This window comes from Dromaius novaehollandiae, chromosome 3, assembly GCF_036370855.1.
Source record: "Dromaius novaehollandiae isolate bDroNov1 chromosome 3, bDroNov1.hap1, whole genome shotgun sequence".
Taxonomy (NCBI): Eukaryota; Metazoa; Chordata; class Aves; order Casuariiformes; family Dromaiidae; genus Dromaius; species Dromaius novaehollandiae.
In genome coordinates, this window is record NC_088100.1 from 84,108,792 (window position 1) to 84,136,244 (window position 27,453).

Sequence of the window (27,453 nt, forward strand, 5' to 3'; positions counted from 1 at the left end):
AGAAAAGGCAAGAGAACAGTGAGAGGTGGTCGATGTCATCACAACAGTGACCTGCAACAGTTTCCCTGATACATAAGTGGGAGATCAGTTCAATATATTCTCAAAAATATAGATATTTCATAATGCATCATGATAACCTCCAAATCTGAACTAAACAGACCGTGCTGCAAAGTTATCTTCTAAATTCTGAAGAAGGCTGCAATGTCTGTGCTATAACCCCAATTCTCGCAAAACTGCACAAAAACTAGCATATCAGATCAGCAGTGCATTTAATAAGAGATACAACTGAAAATCATGACTTTCATTTATAGAAACTAAAATATGAACAACATGACCTTGGCTTAACTAAAACTGCACACAGAAAATACTTCATATCACAACTGAGAATCAATTTTTTAATACACTGTGTCAAAAATCAAAGTCTAATAACTATTACTTACAAAATTACTTCCCTCAATAACAAAAAAAATTAAAATTTTACTGAAATTAAGTTAAAATTAACTTTCACAGTTCGAAACACAATTACAAGTTAATGAAGATGCAGACAAAACATTTACTACTTAATTAAAAATGCACCTAGAACTAAAACAACAACAACAACAAAAAACTGTTCAAACAACGGAAACTAGAAATAGTTCACTGTTATGGAACTATAAAAATCACTACCATACAGTTTTCTTATTGGTAATTAGAACAATTAGTTTATTCTAAAACTGGTAATCATGTCAATTCCAAGCTAATTATACCACAAGAGGCTTAACTTAACACAACAAATATTTTTTTCTTTCGTCATCTAAAGTAGCAGTAAAATCAAATTTACTGGAAACCTAATAGCCAGAAATATAATAAAAGATTGCACTCAAAAAAGGGTCAAGTGTTTTCAAATCCAACCATCCTTCCTTTTTCAGAAGATGATATAGATAGAAGTTTACACTTTTTAATCAATACCGTCCATGGGCCTTTTTGATAAATCCATACCTCTTTAAGAAACAGTGATTCTATTGAATTCATTTACACCTCCTCAAAGAACTGAATTCCAGAAATAAGTTTAAGTTAAACATTTAAATTTCACTGATGTGTAATGATGGTAAGCAACTACTGAAAGGCATAAGGCAATAATATATAGTGGACTTTTTACAATGGAGTTTGGACTAAGCACTTTTGCCTCAGGATGGCCTCATTTAGTGCAGGGGAACAGCTTATGCACAACCTAAGCACAAATTCAGGTATCTGCAGGATTAACTATTTGTTTATACATCTGCAAAGTGCAAGCACTTGGCAGTACAAAAGCATAGCACCAAATACAGCACCAAATACAGAAATATATTCCTTTCATTATTAATGTTTATCTATGCAACAAGCAAAAATTTACTGAGGTTGTTAAATTAAAAAAAAATATAAAGTCCTGGAACTATCAGAGTTTTTTCCATTTCATTTTAAGTTTCTGCAAGGAACAGAATCAAAGATGAAGCATGAGAAGTATTGTGACTTAGTAACTTCACTTACACGAGCAATACAATAATCCTTGGGATTTTCCTTCTCCAGACCATATTTCTCCAGTGCTTCAACGACTGCAAAGTCTGCAGTATCTGTGGTGGACAGCAGGATTGTCTTGTATGGAATATTTGGTTTTAAACTATCTGCATAAATTCTCAGTGTCCCACCTTGAAAATAAAATTTAATTAGCACTGCTATCAGAGCATCGAAAGAGAGACAGACATGCAACCATTTCTTATTTTCTGTTAGAAAAGTAGTAAGGAACACCTTGAGACATCGTTTAGTCAATCCCTAACACAAGACCAGTCACATAATCCCTGAATTACTCATGTAGGCCATCGGTAAAAAACTTTAGTAATGCTTTCCTAAGTTCTCTAGGCAAGGTGATTTCTCCAGTGCTTCACTGTCTTTACCATTCTTAATTTTCCCTGAAATCAAAATGAAACAGTGATAATGAATGGATAAAAGAACAGACCTTTCCCATCTTCTTAAAAGCAAACTTGTGCTGCTCTTCGAGTTTCTCTCCTCTATTCAAAAAGTCTGTTTAAGATTTCCCTCATAGGTCATGTTTTCTATACCTCTACTCATTCTCCACTATTCTTCCATGGACACTCAACCTTCTTGGTACTCATAACCCAATACCGAACGCAATACATTCTTCGAGATTTTATCAATACTGATAAAAATAGAAAATTGTTTCATTTGTCTTGCATTTAATGCTGATGTTTATACAGCCAATGAGATCTTTAACTCCACCTCCAACTTGAAATGCTTGTTCATTTTGTGATCCACAAGATCTACTAGATGTCTCTCTGCAATCTAAACAATTCCTGCCCAACTGTGTTTGTGCTACCGATTACATTCTTACATGCAAGATTCTTCAGTTTGTTCTTAGTAAAATGAAACGCAGTTATTTCAGAAGATTTGTCCAATGTGTCAGTATTCTGAAGTTTAATTCTCGTCTTCATTCTTGTCCAGTTTAACACTGCGAGCAAGATCAATAAGCACGCTCTCTCTCATCACTAAGTCCATCGCTGAAAGCTTTGACTAACAGTAGTCCCAGGACAAACTCCTGTAGAATCTCAGCTCTACAAATCCTTCATTCAATTACACCATGGATAACTGCTGCTTTCTCCAACATTTTTTTCTACATTTTATGTCTAAATTAACTCAAATTTACAGTTGTTGGCCTTAAGAATACCCTCTCAGTAACCTGATTAACATCAGCTTAGACAAAAGCAATCTAAGTACCCGAGTCTGGTCTGCCATCAGAACTGCGAAATTCCTGCATTCTCTTCTCTAGCTTTTGTTGTCGTCGCCGCTTCATAACCACTTCAGGATTGGATATTGTGCGAGTGAAGCTCGTCTCCGGCATATCTTTGTAAACCTCAGCTGCAAGGCGAGAATTCTCACTGCCAAGTTAGTTTAACAAACAAACAAAGGAAAAGTCATCATTAATAGCCTAAAATGCATATATCCTCATCACTCCATAAAGGATCAAAGGCAATGAGGATCTATACATACAGAAGACCTCCTAAGTAACTCCAAAGGATCCTTTCTCTGTGAAGTGTACTTTTGCTAAGATTAACATCGTTCATGTACCCATGCTCACCTAAAATACACAGCAACCAATTTAAGTATTGATGCTGGCTAGTTTTCAAGAAAAAGAAAATGGGCCTTTTACCTCTTATAAAAAGAATTGAGACATTACAGAAACTTTACGTGACACCTTTAACTTTATTCTGAAGATCATCTGGAAGCAAAATTAGCATGTGCTTGCAACTCATGCTTTTCCTTTGCTAATGCACTTAAACATAATTCTACTTTAATTAAAAAAATAAGATCAAGCTAAGTAACTGCACAGAATGCTAGAAAGATCATGCTCTGAAGAACATTGCAGAAATGTACATGCAGAGCAGAACTAGACATATGAAAAACAAACACAATCTCAAAAAAAATTAAGCTGAGCAAGTAAATCCTCTATTATATGTCAACTGCTCAACCAATTTCTTTCATCACTAAGAATCTTTTATCAGTTAGTACCTTTTCATCATTCATTTTCTTCTTGGGTATGTTAAAACTCCACCATTAATGACATTTTTTCTGGTGTATTCCATATGAAACCTAGAAGTTTGGTACTGAGACAAAGTTTAATGTGATGGAGACCTTTTTTCAGCTTTCTAATTCTACAGATATTTATTCATGCCTGATTCTCATGCCCCAGTTTTCCCTGGAATGATTAATGTATGATCTGACCTGTCCCAGTGAATTAAAATCAGAATATTTGGGAGCAAGAGCTGGAGACCCTAGAAGACAGGCTAGTGAGATGTGTCTCCCAGAAACACAAACTCAGTCAGGTGACAAGACAAATGCAAACACCTGCAGATACTACTTTTTCTGGCAAAAGACACAACAATCAAACAGAAGGAAAAGAATAAAGCTACTCTAGACAAAATGCTCAAAAATAATAGTTGTAAGAGCTCATATCACTGAGCATGTGTAGGTTTTTGTACAAGGATAAAGAAGTAAAAGAAACTTATTTCATGGTGTAAAAATAAACTTTGCTGTAAGATATACATACAAGCCATAAAATTTGCCATCACATATTTTGGTCTAAGATGCTATTGTACATATGTCAACTACTTACTTCTGAAACAGAAGCAAGCACTTATTAGATAAAGAAGGAGAATTCTTTAAAGCTGTAGGTTGTATGAACTGATCAAAGTTTAAAACACTTACATATCATCCCCATGAAGAAGTCTGTCATCTTTATCTGATGCTTGTCGCAATGCCTCCTTCTCACGCCTCTTTTTTTCTTTTTTTTCTTTTTTTGAGAGAGTCCGTTTGAAATTCTGGATAACTCCCTCTTTTTCTTGTTTTTCAGGGCCATTACTCTGAGCCTTCTGAAATAAATCAGTTTAAAACAGTTCTCATCACTTTCGGTCCACTGAAAAGTTATTATCAATTTTAACTCACCAGGTAACTCTGTTTAAGACAAAGTATCACTAAGATGAAAACACATTCAAGAATTCCAAAGTAGATATGAACTAACTGAGTATCTTGTACTCCAGAAGTGCACTCATGGAATTGAAGAAACAGCTGAATTTTACATAAATAACTGCAGCATATACCATCTACTTGACTTCAAAGATTTACTGAAGGCTGCAAAACAAACGTTTGCCACCCACTAAAAAAAAAAAAAAAATACTTCACAAACTGCACTTTTAATATTTTTTTAAAATAACACTGCACTTTTTTTTTTTCCCCCAAGACATTGTGTTGGAGTGTCAGACCAGAATAAACTGGAAGAGAAAATACATTATATAGAACATTTCCCCTATGGTGTATTTTTCTGAGCTGTCCTTCCAGTGTTCTCACTCTTCTCCAATTCCTGCTCCTTGCATACACAAGATCCCTGTAATCCTAGGCTTGCTTGTCTTTTGCGGAGAGAATAGCAAAAGATAAGAAAGAAGATGCAGGTTTTTTGCTTCTGTCAGGAAAGGAAGAACATAGAGAAGGAGGACTGAAGTTTACTGAAGTCAATGAATAGGAATAGCAAGTCTGGTAGATGTAGTGCAAGGCACCGTTAATTTTCTCTCCCCACCTTTAATGTCAGTGCATCCTGTACTCAAAAGCATACTATAAGCATAAGTGTAGCGCATGCACACAGACCCAAAACACTTAAAACAAACAAGCTCTAATTCCAAGGGCTGAAGAAATTCAGAGCTAACTCCAAGGCAGAAAACTTGTCTGAAGATAGCCCACACCAAACAGCCTGTTTTCCACAGCTATAAAAATCCAGGTTAGATAATGATATACAGTTTTGTTTGCCTGATGTTCCCATCTCCCTCATTTTGCAGCAGGAAGATAAAAAAAACTCCCCAAAAGGGAAAAGTGTTCCTGAGCTCTGTTAAGAAAGAGAATGTTACCTAGAGAGGTGATGACTGTAATTATTAAACCCTCTCTGGCATTACCCTTTAAAGGTTCTGCAAGGAAGGTATTACCTTATAGGCATTTTGCATGGTACACTATTAGAAAATATTTTTCTTCAGCTTACTAGAGCAAAACAAGTTTTAAGTTTTCTGTCCCTTATATGCTACAATACTAGTCAGCCAAACGGATCAAAGCATCACAAGTTATCTAAAAGATGGAAGAAGTGCTGTGTTGTGCAGATACATTTTACCTTCCTCCAGATATCCAAGATCAGCAACAGCAGTTGTTTTTAAGAATTAGAAAAGTGGAAATAAAGTTTTATAATATAAGCAAGTCCCTCAGATTCCAAAACTGCTGTTACCACTAGCATGTTCCTTCTTATAGCCTCACCTTTGGAGGAAGCATATCATTTTCATTCTTGAGAACAAATCTGCCCTCTCGATCATCTTTGTTCCAGTTTAATTGTACAACAAGAGGCTTCTCATCAACATCTAATCTTCTTTCTTCTTCAAAAAAATGAAAACCAATAACAGTTATTTGGCACCTCAAGAGCAAACAAGAGCAAAGAGTTTTAGAACCAAGTTATGCTTTTAAGAAAAAAATAAATTTGATGAACCATATATAATGAGCTGATTCTTCCTTGTATATTCCCTCTATCTGCATAAGCTAAAGGTTCACTGAAAGTAGCTTTCTGCATCATTTTTGTCAGAGCTGAAGTCTAGTAACATAAGATTATCACTCAGGAGCAGAAGTTATAGCTACAGTTAAAATGCTTTAAACCTTACCATCTCAAGCAACTTCCAAATATTCATCTTCACGATTTTAAATTTAACCAGTCTGGCTTCTTCATAAAAACTAATATTCTAGAAAGACTTCACAAAATAAGCCAGATTATAAAATAAAATGAAAAAATTCACACATATACTAGATAAAATTTCATGTGGTATTTTATATCTCTTAAGTATATGAAAAAACCTGAGAGGGTGGTTAAAAAAATTAAACAAGTTTTGTCACTTGATCTCCCTTCTGGAAGGCAGGGGACTGTAGCTACACATGACAATGACATGACAAAGACAATGATGTCCTTGTGGTTACATTTTATTTAATGTGAAACACTCATACACTGACAGAGGTGCCTCTCTTATGCACTGTATTTTAAACAATCAATCAGGAACTTGCTCCACAGAAGAAAGCATTTCATTTTGAGCTTAGGCATAGTACTAAGAGATTTAAAAAAAAAACTGAGGCAGAAAAAACATATACTATTCATTGTTTAAACTGGTGATGATACCTGCTCTCTTTTCTTATAATTAACATCAAGTCATCATCAGGAACTTGCAAAAAGCATCATACATGCCAAGAAATTTCTATTCTCTATCTCAAGTCAAAGTAGTTTCAGTCATTCAAAAGCAGACTTTAAGGTAGTTAAACCAGCTGTGTGTAAGCTTCCAAAATCCAAAACAGGAAAATCACTACAAAAAGCCAGTTTCTCCCATTCACCCCTCAGCTCATACATCATCTTTGCCTCCTGAAGCTTTCTGTACAGCAGGGGGAGAAAAAGCACATGCAAGCAATATCAAAAGTCTATTTAGAAATCCAAGTTATTCTTAAATAACACTAAAGGATCTGTTTAAAAAACGCAATAGCTTCAGACAACAATATACGGAACTTTCCTCAATTTAGCAATAAAGGAACATGTCTCATAAGACTATCTATCAAAGGCCTACAGTATCAAAGAAGAAAACTGAGAATGTATTCTTAAGTGCTCCAATTTAACACTTCTATTCTCTCATAAATTTTTTTTCCTCACTACTGCTAAAAGTAGCAACTCTCTCACAAATGTCAACAAGTACAGGATGTCAAGTATAGCATTTAATAGATCATATCATCATCAAAACTTCCATAAACTGGAGGTCTGACATATGTACTTACATTTGAAATACCACTCCCCCATGTACCCATTAACAGTGATGTTCTTAAGGGCAAAAAATACATAGTCTATTACGTGGTTCAGAGGTGAGAGGAAAGCTTAAGATACTTCATTTGGGGGCAGGTAGGAGGGTAGTGTGAACGCAGCAAAGATTGTGTGAATAAATACTAACCTCCACTGACATGCACCTCATAAAGCGAGTATTTAGGGGATGACAACATTCGCATGTCCGGTCGAAACTTCTCCGCAAGAGTTTCTATCACATCTTGAGTTGTGGCAGTACTAGAGACACGGATACATTTTGTCGCAAAGTTTCCAGCAGCTTTGTCTTGAAAGTAAAACCTCATTACTCCGTGAAACTCCAGATCCTGTAAAGAAATAAAGATACAAACCTGATTGCTGGCTAACAGTTCTAAGGTTCAGAATTCTTTTTTAATATAGTTTATTTGCAGCAGAACTAACATAGCCTTTTTTGCAGCCAGAAATGCAGACTAGCCTCAAGGCATTTTGTTACCCAGAACAAACAATAATACAGAATAAACATACTTGTGGAACAGCAACCTCTCTCAAAGAGACCAGCCTTCTATTATGGCAGTCCTGAGCATCATCTTTTCTCTCCTCTTTTCCCCCCATGTGCTGCTACACCCTCTCTCTTACATCGGCATCTGTTTGTCCCAGAAACAACCCGTTCAGGAAGGTAAAGTACCTGATCTTTTACTTTGTATTTTTGCAAGGGTTAGTCTTCAGCTTAGCTCTTAAGGCTCTCTGGGACGCTAGACAAGCTCCAGTACCAATGCAAGGCAAAAGGAAGGGAAGAAAGTGACATAGGAACCCTAAGCTCAGTGGCTACACTGCACCTGCAACACTGACCTGCTCAAACTCTTGTAGATCCACATCCTCAGACACTTTTCTTAATCATCACAGCCATATCCTACATCCCAGCCTACCAAACTGCGGGACGATGCTCCTTGTTCTTACACTTCTATTACTGGTCTAAACACTGAGTCCACTCAGCCTGGCCTACTCTTGCCCTCTGCATGACTTCCAGCACTCACGAGGCCCTGCACTGAGGTTAATCAAGAAAATTCAACCATCCTGTTACCTGTGCAGCTATTTATATAGCAAATATATTCAAGTTTACTCTACAGTTTAATAATCATTGCTTGTGTCTTTACTTTCCAAGAGGCTTTGCAAAAGATATATCCTCTGACATCAGATGCAACAGTAGGTTTCACACTAAGAGCGGTCCTCTCCAGTACTGATCTAATCACACAAACACATCACAAGGTTGTCTTCGAACAGCAAAAAAATGAGGTATTTATTGAAGTTAACCTACCATTCAGAAAACCTTCGCAAAAAGTGTTACAAGCTACAGTGTAAGACAAAAGTATTAGTCACCACTATATAGAGAGAGAGAAGAAAAATTCTACAGCCATAAACACTGTTCTTCACAGAGCACTCAATTCCCAATTCTGCACCGATACTCTTCGTAATCATTAGGAACCAGGACAAGGCTCTGCTTTCACTTCTCAGTGGCACTACACACCTACTGCATAATGTAAATATGTGTAATTGCTATTTTAAAAAAAGGCAGTTGTATTTTTGAATTTGTATGTGTATATTTTTGTATCTGTACTACATTCTAGGTATTCAAAGTCAAGATACACTACAGCTGCAGCAAAATCAGGAGAAACAAATGTGGTAGGTAAGCATTTTAGAGTACTGAATTGTTTCTAGAACAAATATAAGGCATAACAGGTAAGAAAAAAATGGCATACCATAAAAAGGCAGGTGGAGAAAGAGAGATTGAGAACAAACAGCCACACCAAGCCATTCATATACACAGAAGTATATATGAATATACTCCTGAAATATATTTTCTTTCTCTATTTTACACTAGAAGTATAACCACAGAAACTGAAAATGCTTTGTGTGCAATTTTTTTTGTTGTTATTTACACTGCCTAGTCCCAATCTTACTAGTGAAAGTCGGACAACCCAAAACAATGTTCATATGACAAGACTCTCCTTCAAAATGCTTCTAAACTAGCTTGTATACAGGAATGAGGAGATGGGATTTTTTTCTTAAAAAGTTTAATAGCATCCATAAGTCAAATTAATCAAAAAGTTCAAGGCGAGAAAGGGACCAATTACAAATCCTAAGAAAATATGTAGTAGGTCAGAGCAAGGGTCTATTTAGCTCAATATCCCATCTCTGAAAGCGGCCAAAAGCAGACATCCAGGAAACACTTCAAGAGTGCGGCAGTGTGTACAATAAACTCTCCCCCTCTCCTACATATCCCTCCACCCAAATACTCTTCAAATTTCCAATCATTTGTGGTTCCAAGACTTCTTCATTCAGAAGCCTTTCTATTTAATAGCCTTCGGTGAATTTTTCTTCAACTAATTTGTCTTTTTTTGAGCCCATGTAAACTTTTACTATCCACAATATCCTGTGGAAAGAATTTCCACAGCCACTTTTTTTACACTGTGAAAGGAAACCTCTTTTGTTTGTTTTGAACTTGCTACCTTCGATTGGTGCTATTTTTTGTAAGAGATCAGAAACAACCATTTCTCATACTACCCCTCCAGGCCACTTGGGACTTCACACGCTTTTTTCCTCCAGTCTTTTTTTTCAGGCTGATACATCCTACCCTAAACTCTTTTTCTGCGAGGAAGCTATTCCGTACCTTGAATAAATCTGTCACCCCTCTCTGAGTCTTTCACAGTTCTACTGTATCTTTGAGATGGAAATACTGCACATGACAGTCACATGCAGATGCACCACGGACCTAGACAATGGCATAAATAGTTTGTTTTGCTCTCTGCTATCTTCCTAAAAATTTATAGAATTAACTTTCCTGAGCATAAATTGATGTTTCCACAGAACTATCTATTGTAATACGAAGCTGTTGTTCTTGTCTGCAATGAGTTGCAGATTCTATATGCATTGCCTTACATTTATCTACACTAACTTACCTGTCACGTTCTCGTCTGCTATCCCATTAGGGGTTCTTCTCAAGTTATTCAGAGATGGTTCTCATCTTTTCTACCCTGAATATTTTTAACAGCATGTTTTTACTACCACTCACCTCTTAAAAAAAAAAAAAAAAAAAAAAAAAAAAAAAAAAATCCTCTGCACTTCTTATCTCTCAGCTGATTAATTATCCATATGAGGACTCTCTCACGGAGGGCTACCAAATGACTTTTGGAAATACCATAGCCAACTGGATCTTCCTTACACATGTTCTTGCTAACTCCTTGAGTGAGCTCCAACAGGGTTATGAGGCACTTCTTTTCACAAAGCTCTGTTGACCCTTCCACAATCTCATAGTTATCCATGCATCCACTAATTCTGTAAGTAACTATAGTTTTCAGTCAGCACAGACATCATCCTTAGTGAAAGTCCTTTCAGATACTGGGCTTACACTGCATTTCTATTTGACTAGCTGTCTTCAGGTCCATAGAAAGAGCCATTACATACCAGTTGGTAAAGTAATTTCATCCCTCTTTTTTTTTTTTTTTTTTTTTTTTTTTTTTTTTTTTTTGAGAGAGTTCTTAGAGAGAGGATTAGGGAGAGGATAAACACTGTCTAGTCCTAGCAACTTGCTTTCATGCTGTCCATTTGCTCTATAAACCATTTACAAACACTGATTGGAATTTCTCTGATAAGTTACCTATAAAAAGATTCTTGGCATGGCAACCTTTCCAAGCTTTTCAACAATGAACACAAAGCAAAACAATTCAGCTAGTTTTTCTGCTATGGCCTTATCTTCTGACACCCTCATCATCGACCTTAGACCATCATTAACTGAAAAAGAGCACTACAAAAGCAGGAAATCAACTTCAATATATAACAGTAAGAGTCATAACAGTAAGAGTCATACAAGTCACTAAAGCTACATTTAAAACTGAAAAAGTGACATACAAATTTAGCTTTCAAATTATTATCATCTAAAGTTTTCCATGAAGTTTTAGCAATGTGATTGCTGCTTCTCAGCATGGTTTGTTTGACCTTCAGTTCTAGATCCCAGTTGCACCAGTAATAATCAAGACAGTCACTCATTCAAAGCTGTGTTATCCAGAAGCACAAATAAATAAATAAAATAAAATGGTACAGGAGAGTAACTCAAGCCTAGGTCCATGACTACAAAGGCTAGTTACAGAACACACTGGAAGTGTTAACAGTTACGGAAGACTGAGGTATTACACAGCTTAATTGCTTGAAAATTCCCACAGAAAAAAAGCTTTATTTTCTTCCAACTGTCCCATTCTTTTTACAGAAGGAGAACACATTCAAGAAGAAAAATGAAAACCAAGTAGAAAACAAAGAGAAAAGACTTGTACTCTAAAAGAGAGGTTTGGAAAAAGTCTACAGTGTGATACAATGGAATTTGTAGCAGGGAAACCTGGGCTTCCTGAAGAATGAAACACGGAGGCTCCTACAAACAAAACAGTAATATTCAGGAGCAGCAATCCATAGCACTGCCCATGTATGAGAAAGAAAACCCCTCCTTTAAAGTGCCAGAGAAGGTAATAGGAGAACATTATTCCACTCTCCTAACATATAGAAGGTAGCAACAAATGAGGTCTGGCTCACTATTCCCACAAGCCAAGCAAAGAATACAGGTAGGCTTTTAAAATACTCTCTCACAGATATTAATCATAAAGCAATACTTATTTAAGCATACGTAACTTATGCACCATCCATTTTGTTAACTATTTAATTTTTCTAGCAACAGAAAAAAAATGCAAGTTTCCCTTCAGAAATCCTCATTGGTAGCCCTTCTAAAAGCATAGCTTTGAACTATGTTAGCTATACTGATAGCACTGCTTGTCTTACAAATGGCATTCTGCATGGCTAGGTCTACAGAACACCAAAAAACAGCACTGAAAGTGTCACATCTTTCTCCCTGCCCCATTCAAACTCTGTGGGCAAAAATTTACATATAACTAACTCCTAGCTAAGCTGTAATTATTCAAATTAATGTACTTGTCACTCAGGAGTTTTGCTAACAGAATATAAATCACAATAAAACTAATTCACAGCACAACAATTAGAATTAAAGCAAATACAAGTTACTTCCAAATGAATTCTGGTCACAATATTGATGTAACAGGTCAGCGTAGCAACAGTATTATCACTGCGGGACACTGAAATATTTACAGGATGCCTTACCACCTAACCTGTAGATAGTCTATAGAGTGAAATGGAATGGATTCCTTCCCCTCTCCAAAAGCAATAAATATGCAACAAAGCCAAGCTTTCTAATGAAATACTTTAAAAAAAAAAAAAAAAAAAAAAAAAAAAAAAAAACCACTACAAGGTTTTAAAAACAAGTATATGAAACCACTAAAGGAGTAAGCATTTAAATTACGTGAAGGTCAGTAGGTTTCTAGCCTGCATTCCTAACTGTTATACCAACTTGAAACTTAAAGACAGACTTTATATACATACATCTATATACATACACACACACATATATATACAGTGTCTACACTCAACTATTCAAAAGCAATTCCATATAATCTTAAAAAAAAATGCATGTTAACTGCTATAAACTGTTTTCCATTTAAGGGACAAAGTAGAACACCTTCAAAAAAGTGCAGCTTCATGACTGATGATAGCAACACCTCAAAGGGTTCCAAGAGAGAGGAAGACTCACACAGATGAAAATACAGCCTGTATAAAAAAACATTTTCTTTTTCATCTGCTGCTTTATTTCCTCTTTCACATCTTTGACACCTGATTCAACAAAGATATTCCACTGCAGAATGACTCCGTTTTTCCACAAATGCATTTACGCACACTTTAATGTTCATAAAAAGAGGATCAACACCAGAGGATCTCTATTGGAGATAACTATCAATGGCCCACAACATAAGAAGCATAGCCAAATAAGGGAAGTTGTTTCTTCGTTTTTCTGAAGAAAACTACATCTTAGGAACCAGTCCCACTACAAAATAAAAAGAAAACTCAAGATCAGTAAGGTCCCACAGAACCAAAAGGTTCTGCATACATTTTTAACACACATTTAATGCAAGTAAATCAATGTGAATCCCAGTACAGTATATGACAAATGCTACATAACTAAAATCGTAAACTAAGGTATAAATTTATTTCTATAAATATAACTAAAACATACCCTAAAAAAGAATTTACTTTCATAAATGCAGCTTAAATGCTCATGTAAAGCTTGAATTATCACCGATGTAGATATTCTGTTGTACATCTTGCATGCATTCTCCCTATTTCCTATTAGCAACCTTCCCACAGAACAACAACTAATATAATAATTATGGGGATTAAACAAACTTAACTGTCCACCAGAATAATCGACACTGCAGTTACATCTCATATTTCAACTCAGACTGAAAGAAAAACATAAGAAAACAGGCTTCATTAAAACAACAACAAAAAAAACTATAGGACAGACCCATCTACATTAAGGAGGTATACCAGAATATTTCCTACCTACTTCAAAACAAAAAAACTTCATTTCAGAATGGTATTCTGGCAAATCCACTAGATTCCGAATGCAGCAATCAGCCACCCTGTATTTTGAAAGCATTACATTTTCATAAACTTCTACAAAAGACATTGTCCTAACAAGTGGCATAAAGTATCTTCAGCCAAAATTCACAACTCCAGAAGCATCAACCATTAAAAAAAAAAAAAAAAAAAAAGCCTGCTGGGGTGCTCCCTGAAAGCATTATAGACTTATTTCTCTAACTTTCAAACCTGCAGTAAAAATTCTTAAACAGCACTTGCAACACACAGCAACTGCCTGCCACCTGCAGGATATTTCTGGATAAACTGCAGTGTACAGAGTCATTTAACCTTTCACAATTAACCAGAAGCAAATGCAGGGTGCTCTTCTTACAGAATGAAGTCTAGTACTGTTAACTGAAAAACACTAGAACAAAGATATTTTCAACAACGGGCACCAAAAATCGTTCTGGAACTATTTAACCTGAAACCATTCATTAAACTAGACTGTTTTAATACAAATTGCAATAAATAAAACTACATGAGATTTTCCTAGATTAAATTACATCTCCTTTTAAAAAACTGTATTGATGCTTGTGCAACAGCCATTCAGTGAATCCCCCAATACCTTAATACTGAGGATCTGGTAGTAACTGTAAACAGATACTTGGAAAACATAACCACAAAGTAAAAAGCTCTTATTGTTTGGAAAGCTCTTTGAAGGACATGACAAGACAGAAAAAAAGGAAAACTAATTGAGGTATATGAATTTTGACTATCGAAATACTCTGAAACAAAGGCTCCGACAATAAGAGAGAAAGACAGGCAGAATTTAGTCATTTGAAACTAGATAAAAAGTTGGTCAAAAACAAAACAAAACTTAATCAATCATGACTGCTATTTAAGAGCAAATGAAAAAATAAGAAATAGCAATAGGTCTCAAGGATCCATTGCTTACCTCCCAATTGCTTGCCTGTAGGCTGTCACTGTTGAGGAACTAAGAACAGAATGCATATAAATAACTCCAAAAAACCTATAGAAGAAAAATTGGAAGTACAGACAACTCACTATGGTACCTTTCAAATACATCCTCAAAATAATAAATCAAGAGTTCTCTCTATTATTTATTGTATTAAAGACTGTTACTTTTACATAGTTTGATTTGGGGCAAGGGGAACATGTTATTACATCTGCCTCAAACCAAATTACAAAAGGAAAATTACAGGGGGGAAAATGACAGTTCTGGCACTAAAAGTCTAATTTTTCGTTGACATTACTACTTGCCAACAACCTGCAGAGCTGCATCTCCAGTATTTAAGTCTTCAGTCATTAATCGGGCCACAAAAAAGACTGCCTTCAACACATTTTAACATTAAAAGCATAGGTCCAGAATCACTATAAATGAACAGAAATGCTAGCTGCTGTAGCAGCTACCCTTCCAGCTGCCCTTCCTCAATCTTAATTCTCACCATGCCAGGTACTAGCATCTTGCAGTTGTACAGCATGAATTGGGTTAACTAATCCAGAAATGACTTTTTTCTCCCTCCGGCCAATGTAGTTTCCTGCTCAAACTCACTGCACAGCTACAGAATTGTTAGTGCTAGTGCTTGTGTGAAATGGTCTTTCTCATGGCAGCTTGTGTTAACTTGACATAATCAAGGAACAGCAACCTAAGCCAAGCTAGATACTTTGTCGCCACTCTTGCACTGGCACATACCTGACCCTGCACGGAGATTTTACAGCATTATAAGCCAGCAGGTACTTTCTGGTTTCAGGAGATGCTGGTTTGGCATGTTCTGCAGTCCCCGTGCAGGTCAGGTGAGCATCAGACCACAGAAGGGAGCGGGGATGCAGCAGCTAGCAGCTAAGGTATCTGCCCTCATCTGACCACTGGCCATTTCACACCTGCTCAACAACATCTTCAGAGCATCTGGTTAACTTGACAGCACCCAAGCAACAATTAATTGTATCTCTGTTTTCTAACGTACTGCCTATATATTTCTGAAGGTAGAGTTAAGAGTATTACAGCACAGTAATAATTTGTTTCTGCTTACAGTGGCAACCCTTCTTTCATGTGGAATTTTTAATCTAGAGGCGAGAGGTCTTCAAGAAACATTTTGCGAAGATCTGAATGGTGAGTTTTCTTGCAAAAAGCAGTTCTACCAATTCTGCTCATCTATGCAATGGGAAAGGACGGAAAGGACGGAAAGGACGGAAAGGACGGAAAGGACGGAAAGGACGGAAAGAAAAAGTTTGTTTGAGCCTGACAACATTGATATAGGTGAAACTATGTCCTGGCAGAGACTGACAGTCCTAATGAATTGAGTGGAAATTCTGTCCTGCTATAGAAATGGCAAACCTTTCTCTGAAATATTTCAAAGATTCATTCGGCAAACACATGAAATTCAGAAAAATAAACGGCTTTTAAAAATTCACAAAGTCAGAATGCATTAGTTGTAAGGCCCTTCCAGAACAGGCATACTGCAAAAGTTGCTGGTACTGGAGTTATGCTATAATTTTCTAAAATTTGAATAGATCAAACATTTTCTGCACTAATTATACTTTGGTAGAGAAAATTATCATTAGGATTAATCTTAAATCCAGAAAAAATGGACAGAAAAATGAGTGTTTAGATTAAGCAGTGAAACAGGTAAAAACTGACAACAGAATTATTACAAGCAGCAATGGTTATGGCCAACAGAAATGCCAATCTAACACAGAAAGCCATGTTATTGTAACACGAGCGTTTCCATCAGCAATCAAATTCACGAAGCCTAGTTTCTTGTGGCTGTCCTTCCTAAACTTGAATTACATAGTTTTATTACAGGTGGCACAGATCAGATTATTCATAACAGTTTCCTCCTGTGTGGATTCTCTAGAGTCTGGAAGTTGAATATACACCGTGGCCCCTCTCTTCGTAGGGGAAGCTAAATCAGATGTCTCATCTCTGTCTGACCACTTAGTTTGGCAACTTAACACCCCGACATAGGCCAAAGGGTCAATCTAACAACCAAGGGATCAGTTAACAACTAAATTTGACAAGTAGGTATCCAGAGGAAGCTGACACCAAACCACACAGCGCAGTTTGGAAGCCATCCTAATTTCAACCACCTGACACAATATATATACACTTTTTACATATATATATAAAAAATTATATTCTATATATACATAGAATATATATAATAATATAATATACTTTTCTATTTACTCTCAGTAAACCCTGTATATTAAAGCTGACCAAGTGTCCATACTTAAGAATATAAAAGCCATTTTCAAAACATTAAATAATTTCAGAAACAATAAGAAATCACCATAAAAGTAACTTTTTAATTTGGATTTTAAAGGTGTAAAGCTCATGGGTATACATAAGACCCAAAATGAACTGATGACGAACACGTATTAACATGACTTTTACAAATGCTGAAGAAGATACTGAAGGCAGGCACCAAGTGGCAAAGGATGATCAGAAATGCTGGGTAAAATTCAAGTTAGTCCAAATACTTTAAAATTATATCTGTGTTTTAAAAAAAACTTCTGTAAACGTTAAGTCTGCATTTCCTTGTCTCCACATTAGTTTTCGTAGAATAATGCATCACATATTAAGCTGAATCAAATGAATCTGAGGCCTACTTTTTTCTTTTTCAGTTTTATAATTTAAAGATAAGTCCAGTCTCTAATGACCAGGGTTTTTTTTGTTTTTGTTTTTTTTTTTTTTTTTGGAGAGGCACTAATCTTCTACAGTTTTCAAGAAAACAATCTTGACCCTTTTTGAAAGCCTCATGAGAGGAGGCCAACATAGACGAGTCCAATTATTTAAAGTAGTTTTAAGCACTGGGATATATTTCTTCCATTCTTGAATTACTTACAAATTACATAGTTATGTTTGCCAATAGTTACTACATTTACTGTCACATCTAGACTACTGCTTATAACATTCCCCCAAAAATCTTTCGGAAAAATCAACTCCCATACATACATGCAAGGAACACCAACTGCTTAAATATAAGGAATAAACTACCACTGACAAAAACTGTGAAATCAACAATCCTTTAAATCAACAGCTGTTTGGATTAATTTCTTGTAATCAGTATTGCATCTTTACTATTCTAGTATCAGACTCTAGTTTGATGCAACAGGGTATCAAAAGAAAACATAAAAATAGAGTCATTTTTACATAACCAGCGGTCATACCACATTTACTCTTCTATTGACACTGCCACAAAAGATTGACTCAACTTTCACTGTGTAGTGATAAACTTGACTGTGTATTTTTGAATTCTGTTGGATGAGCTGGAATCTGCACTATACAGGGTTAAGACAGCTAGCTACAGGGACTCTAGAAAAAAGGCAGATGCTATCTGATACTCTGCATGCAAGTGCTCTGGCAACAAGGCTAATTAGTCAGGAGCTTGAAGTAGGAATGCTAACAAGCCTAACAGGAAACAAGCACCTGATTCTCCTGGAGTAGATGTACTATAGCAGGGAATCAACTTGAAAAAATGAAGGCTTAAATAACAAAATAAAACAAAACAAAATGCACTTAGACCCTTACTCTAACACAAAATCTGGTCTTGACTAGACCCAGTTTCCAATTACCTATTCTATCCTCCACACTGAAATTAAAATATTTTTAACTTTTGGGCTTTTTTGTTTTGTTTTTTAAAGAACAATATCTACTTCTTTTGGAGGGGGGACATTAGGGCAGCTACCAATATAATGAATTACATAGCCAAACAAAACCTAAGAGGATCCTATCTGGCAGAATGCAAAATAGAAAGGCCTACAAGGGATCACTGCCCAGATAAGTTTGGGGAAAGGGGGTCCTGAATGGGAAAAACTCTCAGCCTATATTCTCTTATTGACAATACTATTAAGAGCTCACTGCCAAACTGACACTGATAAAGGTTTTATAGAAGTTCTTGCCAAAAAAGCAACGGGATAGCACAGGAATTGCACTGGACTGTTGCCAACTTCATTAACCTTCTTACCAGTTTAACTACCTCAAGAGATACTAATGTGCAATATTTAAATTCATTCCAGTTGTACAATCATTGATGCACTGTCTTGGAACTCGGTCTATAATCATTAGTCCATACATTCTGGATAATATTGGTTCAAATCTAACCTTTGACTGGATTTCAAGAAGTTACTTTAAAATTAAATTAGGTTAGTCGAGCAGATTTCAAGGAGTGATGCCATTTCAAAATGCAGCCTAAACACCGTCTTTGTCATAACAAATGCCCTGGAAAAAGTGGTGTGGGGAGGTTTTTGAATTATTGTTATTTTTCTTCCCCAGTTAAAATATTCCCCCTCTCCTCCCCCCTTCTTTTTTTAAACTTTAGGCTTTTTAATCCTCAACTTTTATAATGTTAGTGTAATATTAGTTCTGCAAAAATACATAAAAATCTGCACTGTTGAATGAAAGTGGCTCTGATGCAAAGTTAGCTGATTGCAAAGATGCATAACCACAGTTGTTACATTCAGCTTCAGCTTGAGCACAAAAAAAAAAAAGCTACGACAGTTTTCTTATCTAGTTACTTCTACCACAGATCCATTATCAGAAGTAGAAAAAAAGAATGGATATTCATTCACTACAGATAGAATCAAAATGAGTAGCTAAATTTACACATGTATAAAACACAATTTTAGACAGTATTAGAAGCACTAACTGTAACCTTTTCAAACAGTTAAGAGAAACGCTGGGTCTGTATCATAAACTACCACATTTGAGGGACATACTCCAAAAAAGTTTTCCTGATTTTGCTACTCAAAAAAAATTCTGCCATCAATTATCACTTTGATGGATTTTGTTTTAAGTTAGGGAATGAAGTCATATCTTAAAACCTGTGAAGCAGCTTATTAATGTCATTAGTTATATTAGTTTTTTGTGGTTGACTGGAGTACCCAAGGGCACAGATAACTTGGAAAAAGCTTTGCAGTAGTTGTAATACTTTGGTAAAATTTATCTGTTGATAGTCTTTTCTTTATAAATCATACTTAATCCTGTTGTATAATCTTTGGCAGCAATTTCATCAAGCACTGTGCCTGGTGAATGACATTCAGCTTGATTTAGCTGCATTTAAAACAATGGCTGGGAAGTTAAAAAGGGCCTTCTCTGCAGTAACACCATGTACAATACCTTCAGCCTGACACTAATTTTGTACTCCATGGTTTTGTGACGCTTTCTCTTGACTGTTCTCATTCTAGAAACAAATTCCTCTGTTCTAACACGAGACCTAGATCAATGAAGTCCTAAATAGACTTATTAATGTACTTAAACAAAATACTGCTTAAGTTCTGATGTTACTGTGAGACCCTCCCAGCACTCTGTTCTCTTTTAGCTCTGAAACAGATGACACTGTGTAGCTGCCAACATAACAACATGCTTTAATGCTGTGTACTTGAACTTGCACCCTTCTTCTCACGAAGAAACATTTTACCCTCCTATTATCATACCAGCCTACTTTTCTCCTAGGAGGTTCCACACTCATTCCCATCCACAATAACGTCTTTCTCCAGACTGGAAGCACGTGCATCGGCTGATATGTCTTGCTCTGTAAACTAGCAAGAAAACCTGTATACTTCGATTCTTTCTTCTTTCACGTATCCTTCACATTATATTCAATTTCCTGTTCTAATAATAATATATGCACAGACCTAGAAAGAAATTCCCTGAAAGTCCCTATATGGCTGATTACCAGAAGGTTACACCAGGAGAAAGAGACTCCACAGGTCCTGTTTTTAAGGTGGGGTGGGGTGGAGGTTCCATTACAGCTAACTTAATGGCAACTAGCAGCTACATTGGAACGGGCTTTCTCTCTCCCTATCTACTCTGCCTCCAACTACATGTTGTCACTTCCCACACTATCACTTATGCCAAATCCAGTGAGCTAGTTCAGGGAGAAAAGCCCAAAGAAAATTAACCCTAGTCCCCTAGCTCCCTGAAGAGTATTTCCTGCTTTTTCCAGCTCTCTTAAGAACTTCATGGTGGAGTCACATGAGACCCAATGCCAACATAAAGGAGGTATTAAAAAAAAAAAAAAAAAAAAAAAAAAAAAAAAAAAAAAAAAACAGCTCTGTTGACAAAGGGGCAGGGCAGCACTCTTTTGCTGCTAGAAAGCCATGTTACCAGCTTAAGCTATAAACATGAAATCACATCCTTATACTCTTTTCTTGGGTAACTACTGGCAGTCAAAATAAAACTATAAACAGTGACTTACAAGGAACATCTCTGCGGATCTAGGAACCCAACCAACCAAAAAGTATGTTTGAGGCTAACTTAACCTTACCTAATAGTAATAACCTTGTTCTTGATGGGAATTAAGATATTTCATTATCCCTACCTAAAAAACATTTATTCCACTAGTCTCAACAACAGAACATTATGAAAGTAACACAGTATTTGAAACTTCTAATGTAAAAAGTCTAAGACACTGTATAAGGCTACTACAGTATAATCAGACTATAATTAGTAACTCATTTAACTGAATAGAAGCCATATTTTTGTTCATATTACTAAAGTACATAGCATCTACTGTCTAAGAGTAGTATTGCACAAAAACAAATTCAGCTTTCTATTATTTCAACTAAAGTCATTACACAGAAATACCAAGTTGGTGTTGCAATAGCTAAATATTTAAATACACGGTATTATTTTGTTTTTTTGTTTGTTTGTTTTTTTTTACCAGAAATAACTTTCCCAAACATTAGCAGTACAGTGTACATTAGTGCTACTATGACTTGCTGCTAGTACTAGCCACTGAAACATTTTTCATGTGCTGAACATAAGACAGTATTGACAAGGCTTCATCGTTTTTGGCATGGCTACATTAATTGAACCAATTACTCAGAGATGTCAACAGAATTTCTGCAAAACACTACGTCAGATGTTGTCCATACACAAACACCGACAGAGTTTACATTCCTGAGTCTCTACAAGTTCCTGCAGCAATCACTGTAGCACCATTTCAATAAAACGGGCCACAGGAGGAAAGTGAGAAAAATTATTAAAACAAAGTGAGATTTGAGGAAGCAGGCATGATTTAGAAAGTCAGCACAGAGATATGATGAGTTAAACACGCTTAAAAAAAGCTCAATTAAACCAGTTAAAAGTCTACATTTAATCATGCTACAAAATATGCATTAAAAACACAGAAATACCTCATGACTATATGAGTCAAAAAACATTCTCTTTCTGTAATTTCAGTATTTCAACCATGGCCACTCCATTTTCTCTCTCACTCCTACTGCTTTAGGATTTCTATGCCATGCTCAGGACAACAATGCAAATTTAGCGACTGTGAGTTATAGCAAATTTGATTCCCGATAGAGGAAAGAGCAGTTGACCACTTGATTACATAGGAAGCTCCTCATTTCCTGTGCAGTTCTCTTCATAATAGTATAAATAATCTAGAAAAAGATATTATGCAGTACAGACATAAATACCAATTTTAAGGACCTTTTTGTCAAAGGGACATTGTTTGAAAACCTAGTAGTGATTCGCGACCAACAGAGCTCAGATATATGCCAGGTTCAAAAAAATTTAAGTTACTACTTTATAACTGTTGATCCCACCCTCTCAAATATTTTTGAGTTGAGTCTGTAATTAGATAAAACGATCTATGCAAAACAATTTTTTTTTTAACGTAAAATTTATTTCCAAAAGGTAGCAAAATAGCTCTCTTCCTTACCAGTTATAAACACCAACATGTCATTACTTTTTTTAAAAAAATATATAAAACATCTTAAATTATCATACCAGGTAAGATAGGAACCTGGCTTCAATTCTAGTCATGATGAGAAGTTCATCAGCTGCACCAATCACATACTCATCTTTTAAGTGCTCAAAATATTAAATAGCCAGGGTCACTCACTCACTTTTCACTCAAACATCAGAATGAATCTACTCCAACAGATCAGCACCTAAATCAATATTATCCCAGCATTTTGTAGCTGTTTGCTCCTTGTTTCAGGAAAAAAAACCTGCCACTGCCTGCTTAAAGACAACCAAGGAAGTTTCAGGGGACAATTCAGTCAGATCACTGAGTAACAAGATTTGGTGTGTGGAGTTGGGAGGAGATAGGGACAACCTCTTTATAAACAAAACTCTACTGAATATCCGGATGCTGTTAATCATCACATACCCATCCTTCACATTATCACTTTCTTGTTCACCCTTCCTATCCACACTTGGTCCAGAACAACACAAATATTCTCTAAACACGCATTTAATAATGACAATACATTTCTATATTTGTACACTGCTTAGAGTAGGCTGCAGTTTCATTCCTAGAATTGAGAGAGTAGATGATTACAGACCTTAAAGAGGTTTCTCAAATGAGCACAACTCAATAGCTCCTCTGCAAGTTTGCTGATTCAACTTTAAAGTTTCATATTGTCATAATAAAGTCAGTCAGTCTCTATCACACATTGCTGCAGCTGTATTCAGAGACGTGTCAGCTAAGTGGTCTCCTTTTACAAAGGAATACTTCTGGAAGGATATTTTCTTGAGGAGCTCCAGATTGTGATCACTCCTCTTCTGGGGCAAGCCAGTTCTGATCCACTGACTTTCAGAGTGCACACTAAACCTTTTTTAACCATGTTTTTAGATGCAAATCCAAGAACAAGCATCCAGACCAGACAAAGGTCAGCTGAAGTGGTAAAACCTACGAACTTGTTATCCATTCTATCAGTAGCTACCAAATTAGATTCTGATATAAAATGCAGGAAAGGTGATTTAAAGCTTTATTTGTTTAAAACTAGTACCAGTATACAGAATCTAATGCTGAATTTAAGCTCACAGAGTTTGGGGGTGGGAGGAGGGGCTTGCTTGCTCAGCTTATTTTGGTTTTAAATATATGTACGTTAATACTGGCCTTGGAACAGTTAGAGAATTAACAGGTTAATACTACCCAAGTTCCAAAGTAATAATTTAAATTTTAATGGTTAAAAAAAACCACTCTATTGAAGCAGCAGATAGTAAGACTAAACATCTGTGGCCAGATAAAATTATATTGTACTTTGAAACTAGAACTTCAGCATTTCTACTAGCAAAAATGCTACACCATCAGCATAGCTGTATTTCCATGCAATTGACCTAGTCTCCATATCTAACCAAATATACCAGATGTTTTGAAGTTATAATACCATGAAAAAAAAAAATCTTTCTGTGGTTAAAATTAATGTTTCATAGACAGAACTTTGTTTTTAAGATCACGAATGGCAAGATATGTTCAGCAGCTACTGCTTGCCTCAAGCAACACACGCTGTTTTTAAAGAATTATTTAGCCATCACGCAGAGATCTGTATCACAACAGCAGAATTCAAAACACAGAAGGAGATTCAGTATTAAGATTTTAGCGTGTTAACACACTGTACAGCACAGAATACAGTACTATAAGGTTAGTAATAATCAGAAGCAGAAACAAATACTACCCACAAGAACAGGTCTACAAAAATAATCCAGCATAACTCATTCACTGCAAGTATCTGTTCTGGTAACTCATGCAGGTTTGCAATCTTGATTAAGAGGAAGTAACAGAGAAAATGGAAATAGAACAGAATGCAATTTAGACAACTTACAATTGCTTCTTCTCCTGAAATATTAGGCTATTCAATCTCCCCCCCAAAAAACTATCATATAAGCAAAGAATGCTTCCTCAACATATGCCTATGCCAGCAAATACAGAAAGTGGATCAGAAAAAGAGGTTCCTGAAATGTTAAGGTACTTTCAGTCATGAAAGTTGAGTAGGACAGAGATAGCAGAATGCTCTGGTCTAAGTACTCAACTTCAACAAAGCATTTAAGTACTTCTATATTCAACAAAGTACTTAAGCACATGCCTAAATAATTTGCTAAACAGAATGATCCAGCAAGCCTTTTATTTTTTTTTAATTTCAGCAAATTCAACGTGGACAAATCAAGGACAAATGTAAAGTCCTGCATCCGGAAAGGAATAACACCTTGCAACAATACAGGCTTAGGAATGACTGGCCAGGGAGCAGCTCTCCCAGAAAGAACCTGGGTGTCTTGGTGAACAGCAAGTTGAACATAAGCCAGCAGCATGCCCTGGCAGCAAAGAAGGCCAACAGCATCCTGGGCTGTATTAATAAGAATGTAGGCCATAGATCAAGGAAAGCGATTATCCCTCTCTGCTAAGCAGTTGTTACACCATATCTAGAACACTGCATCCAGTCTTGTGACCCCCAATACATGGATAGACTGGAGCAAGCTCAGCTGACAGCCACCAAGATGGTCAGAAGGTTGGAGCACCTGTCCTATGAGGTGGAGGGAAGCAGGTTTGTTCAGCCCAAAGATGAAGTGGCTTCAGAAAGACCTACACAGCAGCTTGCCAGTACCTACAAGGGGAAGAAGAAGAAAAGATGCAGCCAGGATCTTCACAGTAGTGCACGGTGGAAGACAAGAGGCAATGAGCATAAGCTGAAGCAAGAGAGGTGTAGACTGGATATATGGAAAAGCTTTTTCACCATGAGGACAGTCAAGCAGCAGAGCAGGTTGCCCAGAGAGATTGTGCAATCTGTGTTCTTGGAGGTTTTCAAGACGTGACTGGATAAAGCCCTGAGGAGCCTGGTCTGACCTCACAGCTAAGCCTTTGAGCAGGACGTTGGACTAGAGACCTCCTGAGGTCCCTTCCAACCTCAATTATCCGATGATCCCATTTAATCATCCACAGAAGATAGGTTAATTGATTTCCCCAAGCTAGTCTCCTACATAAGACACTAATTATTACACCAGTCAGGGAGATATACTTAGCTTATTCCAAGCACAGAATAATAAGGAGAGGGCTAAAACCAATAGCAGAATGCTGATGCTGAGATGTCCCAAGATGTCACAGCAAAGGGCATGACATTTGCAGGGATAACCAAAAGCTAAATACAGACGTTTAAGTAATGGCACAACATTTTCAAATTTCTCTTCAGATATGAGTCCAACCGACAGAGATCAGGAAGGCTAAAACCTAGATAAGTGATTGTACTACACACATCAAGAGTCATCTCTCCAATGAATACAATGCAATTCATCCCAGTAGGAAATGAATGGAACTGACATATGCACATATAGGATCATAGGATAATGAACTCAAACTCCAATCCAAACTCCTGCTCAAACAAGGACCAGCTCTGTAAAGTCCTATTTTGCAGGACACATTTGTAGTTAATGAACGGCAAGATGATTTCACTTTTAATAAGGATAAAGCAAACTGCAAAGCTGAAAACATTTCTTCAAAGATTGTCAAGTGAACCACTGTATAGTAGTTTAAAAGATAAGCTTGTTTAGTTTTATTATTAGCGCAAAATACTAAGACTAGCCTCTATCTCATTTTCCTTTAAAAATACAAAGTGAGGTTTTGTAACATGAATAGCTCAGAGGATTTCATGATGATTGCTATCACCAATAAAACCTGTTCATCCTTCAAGAAAGATTATACAACCAGAAGAAAGGAGATTAAAAAGACAAGCCCAGAAACTTAAGGCAAAAAACTAAGAAGCAGAGGTGTAAAATAAACAAACAAATAAGTAAAAATTAACCACCACTACCCCATATCCTCATACTCATAAGATTTCCTTAGGCTGCACATACCACTTCCGAACACAATAGTCTACCAGGTGGTTCTAGACAGAAATCTGAGTGCAACAGGGAAGGTGATTCACCATAATCAATATCAGTTTGTTGTTTTCTTCACAGGGTATGTGGAGAGAAAAATCATATGCTGAAGAGCAACAGCAGCACAGCTTGATTCTGAAGGATAACACCACAAAGCAACAGAGCACCAAAAGAAAACAAAGAAAAGAGGGACAAAAAGGAAAGCGGAGTAGAGCAAGACAAATGAGTAATCATGAGAAGACAGAAGAAACACACTAGTCCAGCTACACTAATGGTCCAGTTTCAAGCTTCTCACTTGTTCACTACATGCAAGTACATACTGGGAGTTGAGGGAGGGAAGACAGGAGGGAAGACAGTATCTGAACTTCAGACACTAAGAGAAGCCTCTTTGTTTCACAGTTCTTGCAAACAAAAAAAGCAAGATGAAACAAAAAAACCCAAACCTACAAAGCAGTTAGAGGATCAGCCTTCTTGCTGTGCACTTTTTTTCCTAAAGGGAAATGTGTTGAGGAGAGACCAGCAAAAATAATTAGGAAAGGAGGTAACAGTTTTACTCTAAGGAAAGAAATGCACTTGTGGTTGACCTTAGCAACCTCAAAACACTAGGCAACCAAGTCAACCTTAAACCTCTCCTTAACTTTAATTTGCAGAAGAGATAAATTATGTTCATAAAATCAGGTAACTGATACAACTTTTTAAATACATTCTTTTATATATATGTATAATTATTATGTTTCTTACATTCTTTTATTTTATATATATATATAAAAGAATGTAAGAAACATAACAATTAAGAAGTCACAGTTTTATTTTCTACAAGCCATCATATAATCATTGCTATATGATACTGTTTAAAAGATACAGATTTAGAATCCACACCATATTACTTTTGTCACAGTGCTAGTTCTAAAAAGAGCAGCTACACTAAAAATGAAGATTTTCCTAATCATCGTAAATAATTTCATGATAAAAATAG

At 36.2% G+C, this 27,453-nt stretch overlaps 1 protein-coding gene across 20 annotated transcripts in view; it reads right to left on the reverse strand.

Annotated features, from left to right (window-relative positions):
- Window positions 1-27,453, reverse strand: part of AFDN (afadin, adherens junction formation factor) — a 137,625-nt gene that overhangs the window by 92,469 nt on the left and 17,703 nt on the right. For 14 of the 20 annotated variants that reach the window (XR_010388476.1, XM_064509317.1, XM_064509316.1 and 11 more), the window contains exons 2-6: window positions 7,533-7,728; window positions 5,821-5,936; window positions 4,237-4,400; window positions 2,749-2,909; window positions 1,507-1,664 (exon numbers count right to left, since the gene is read on the reverse strand). Coding sequence is in view for 19 of the 20 variants with exons in the window: in XM_064509317.1 (XP_064365387.1) it covers window positions 1,507-1,664; window positions 2,749-2,909; window positions 4,237-4,400; window positions 5,821-5,936; window positions 7,533-7,728 (795 nt within the window). In the remaining variant the exon portion in view is untranslated. The remainder of the gene's footprint in view (window positions 1-1,506; window positions 1,665-2,748; window positions 2,910-4,236; window positions 4,401-5,820; window positions 5,937-7,532; window positions 7,729-27,453) is intronic. The other 6 variants (XM_064509329.1, XM_064509319.1, XM_064509335.1 and 3 more) reach the window with 1 other exon arrangement.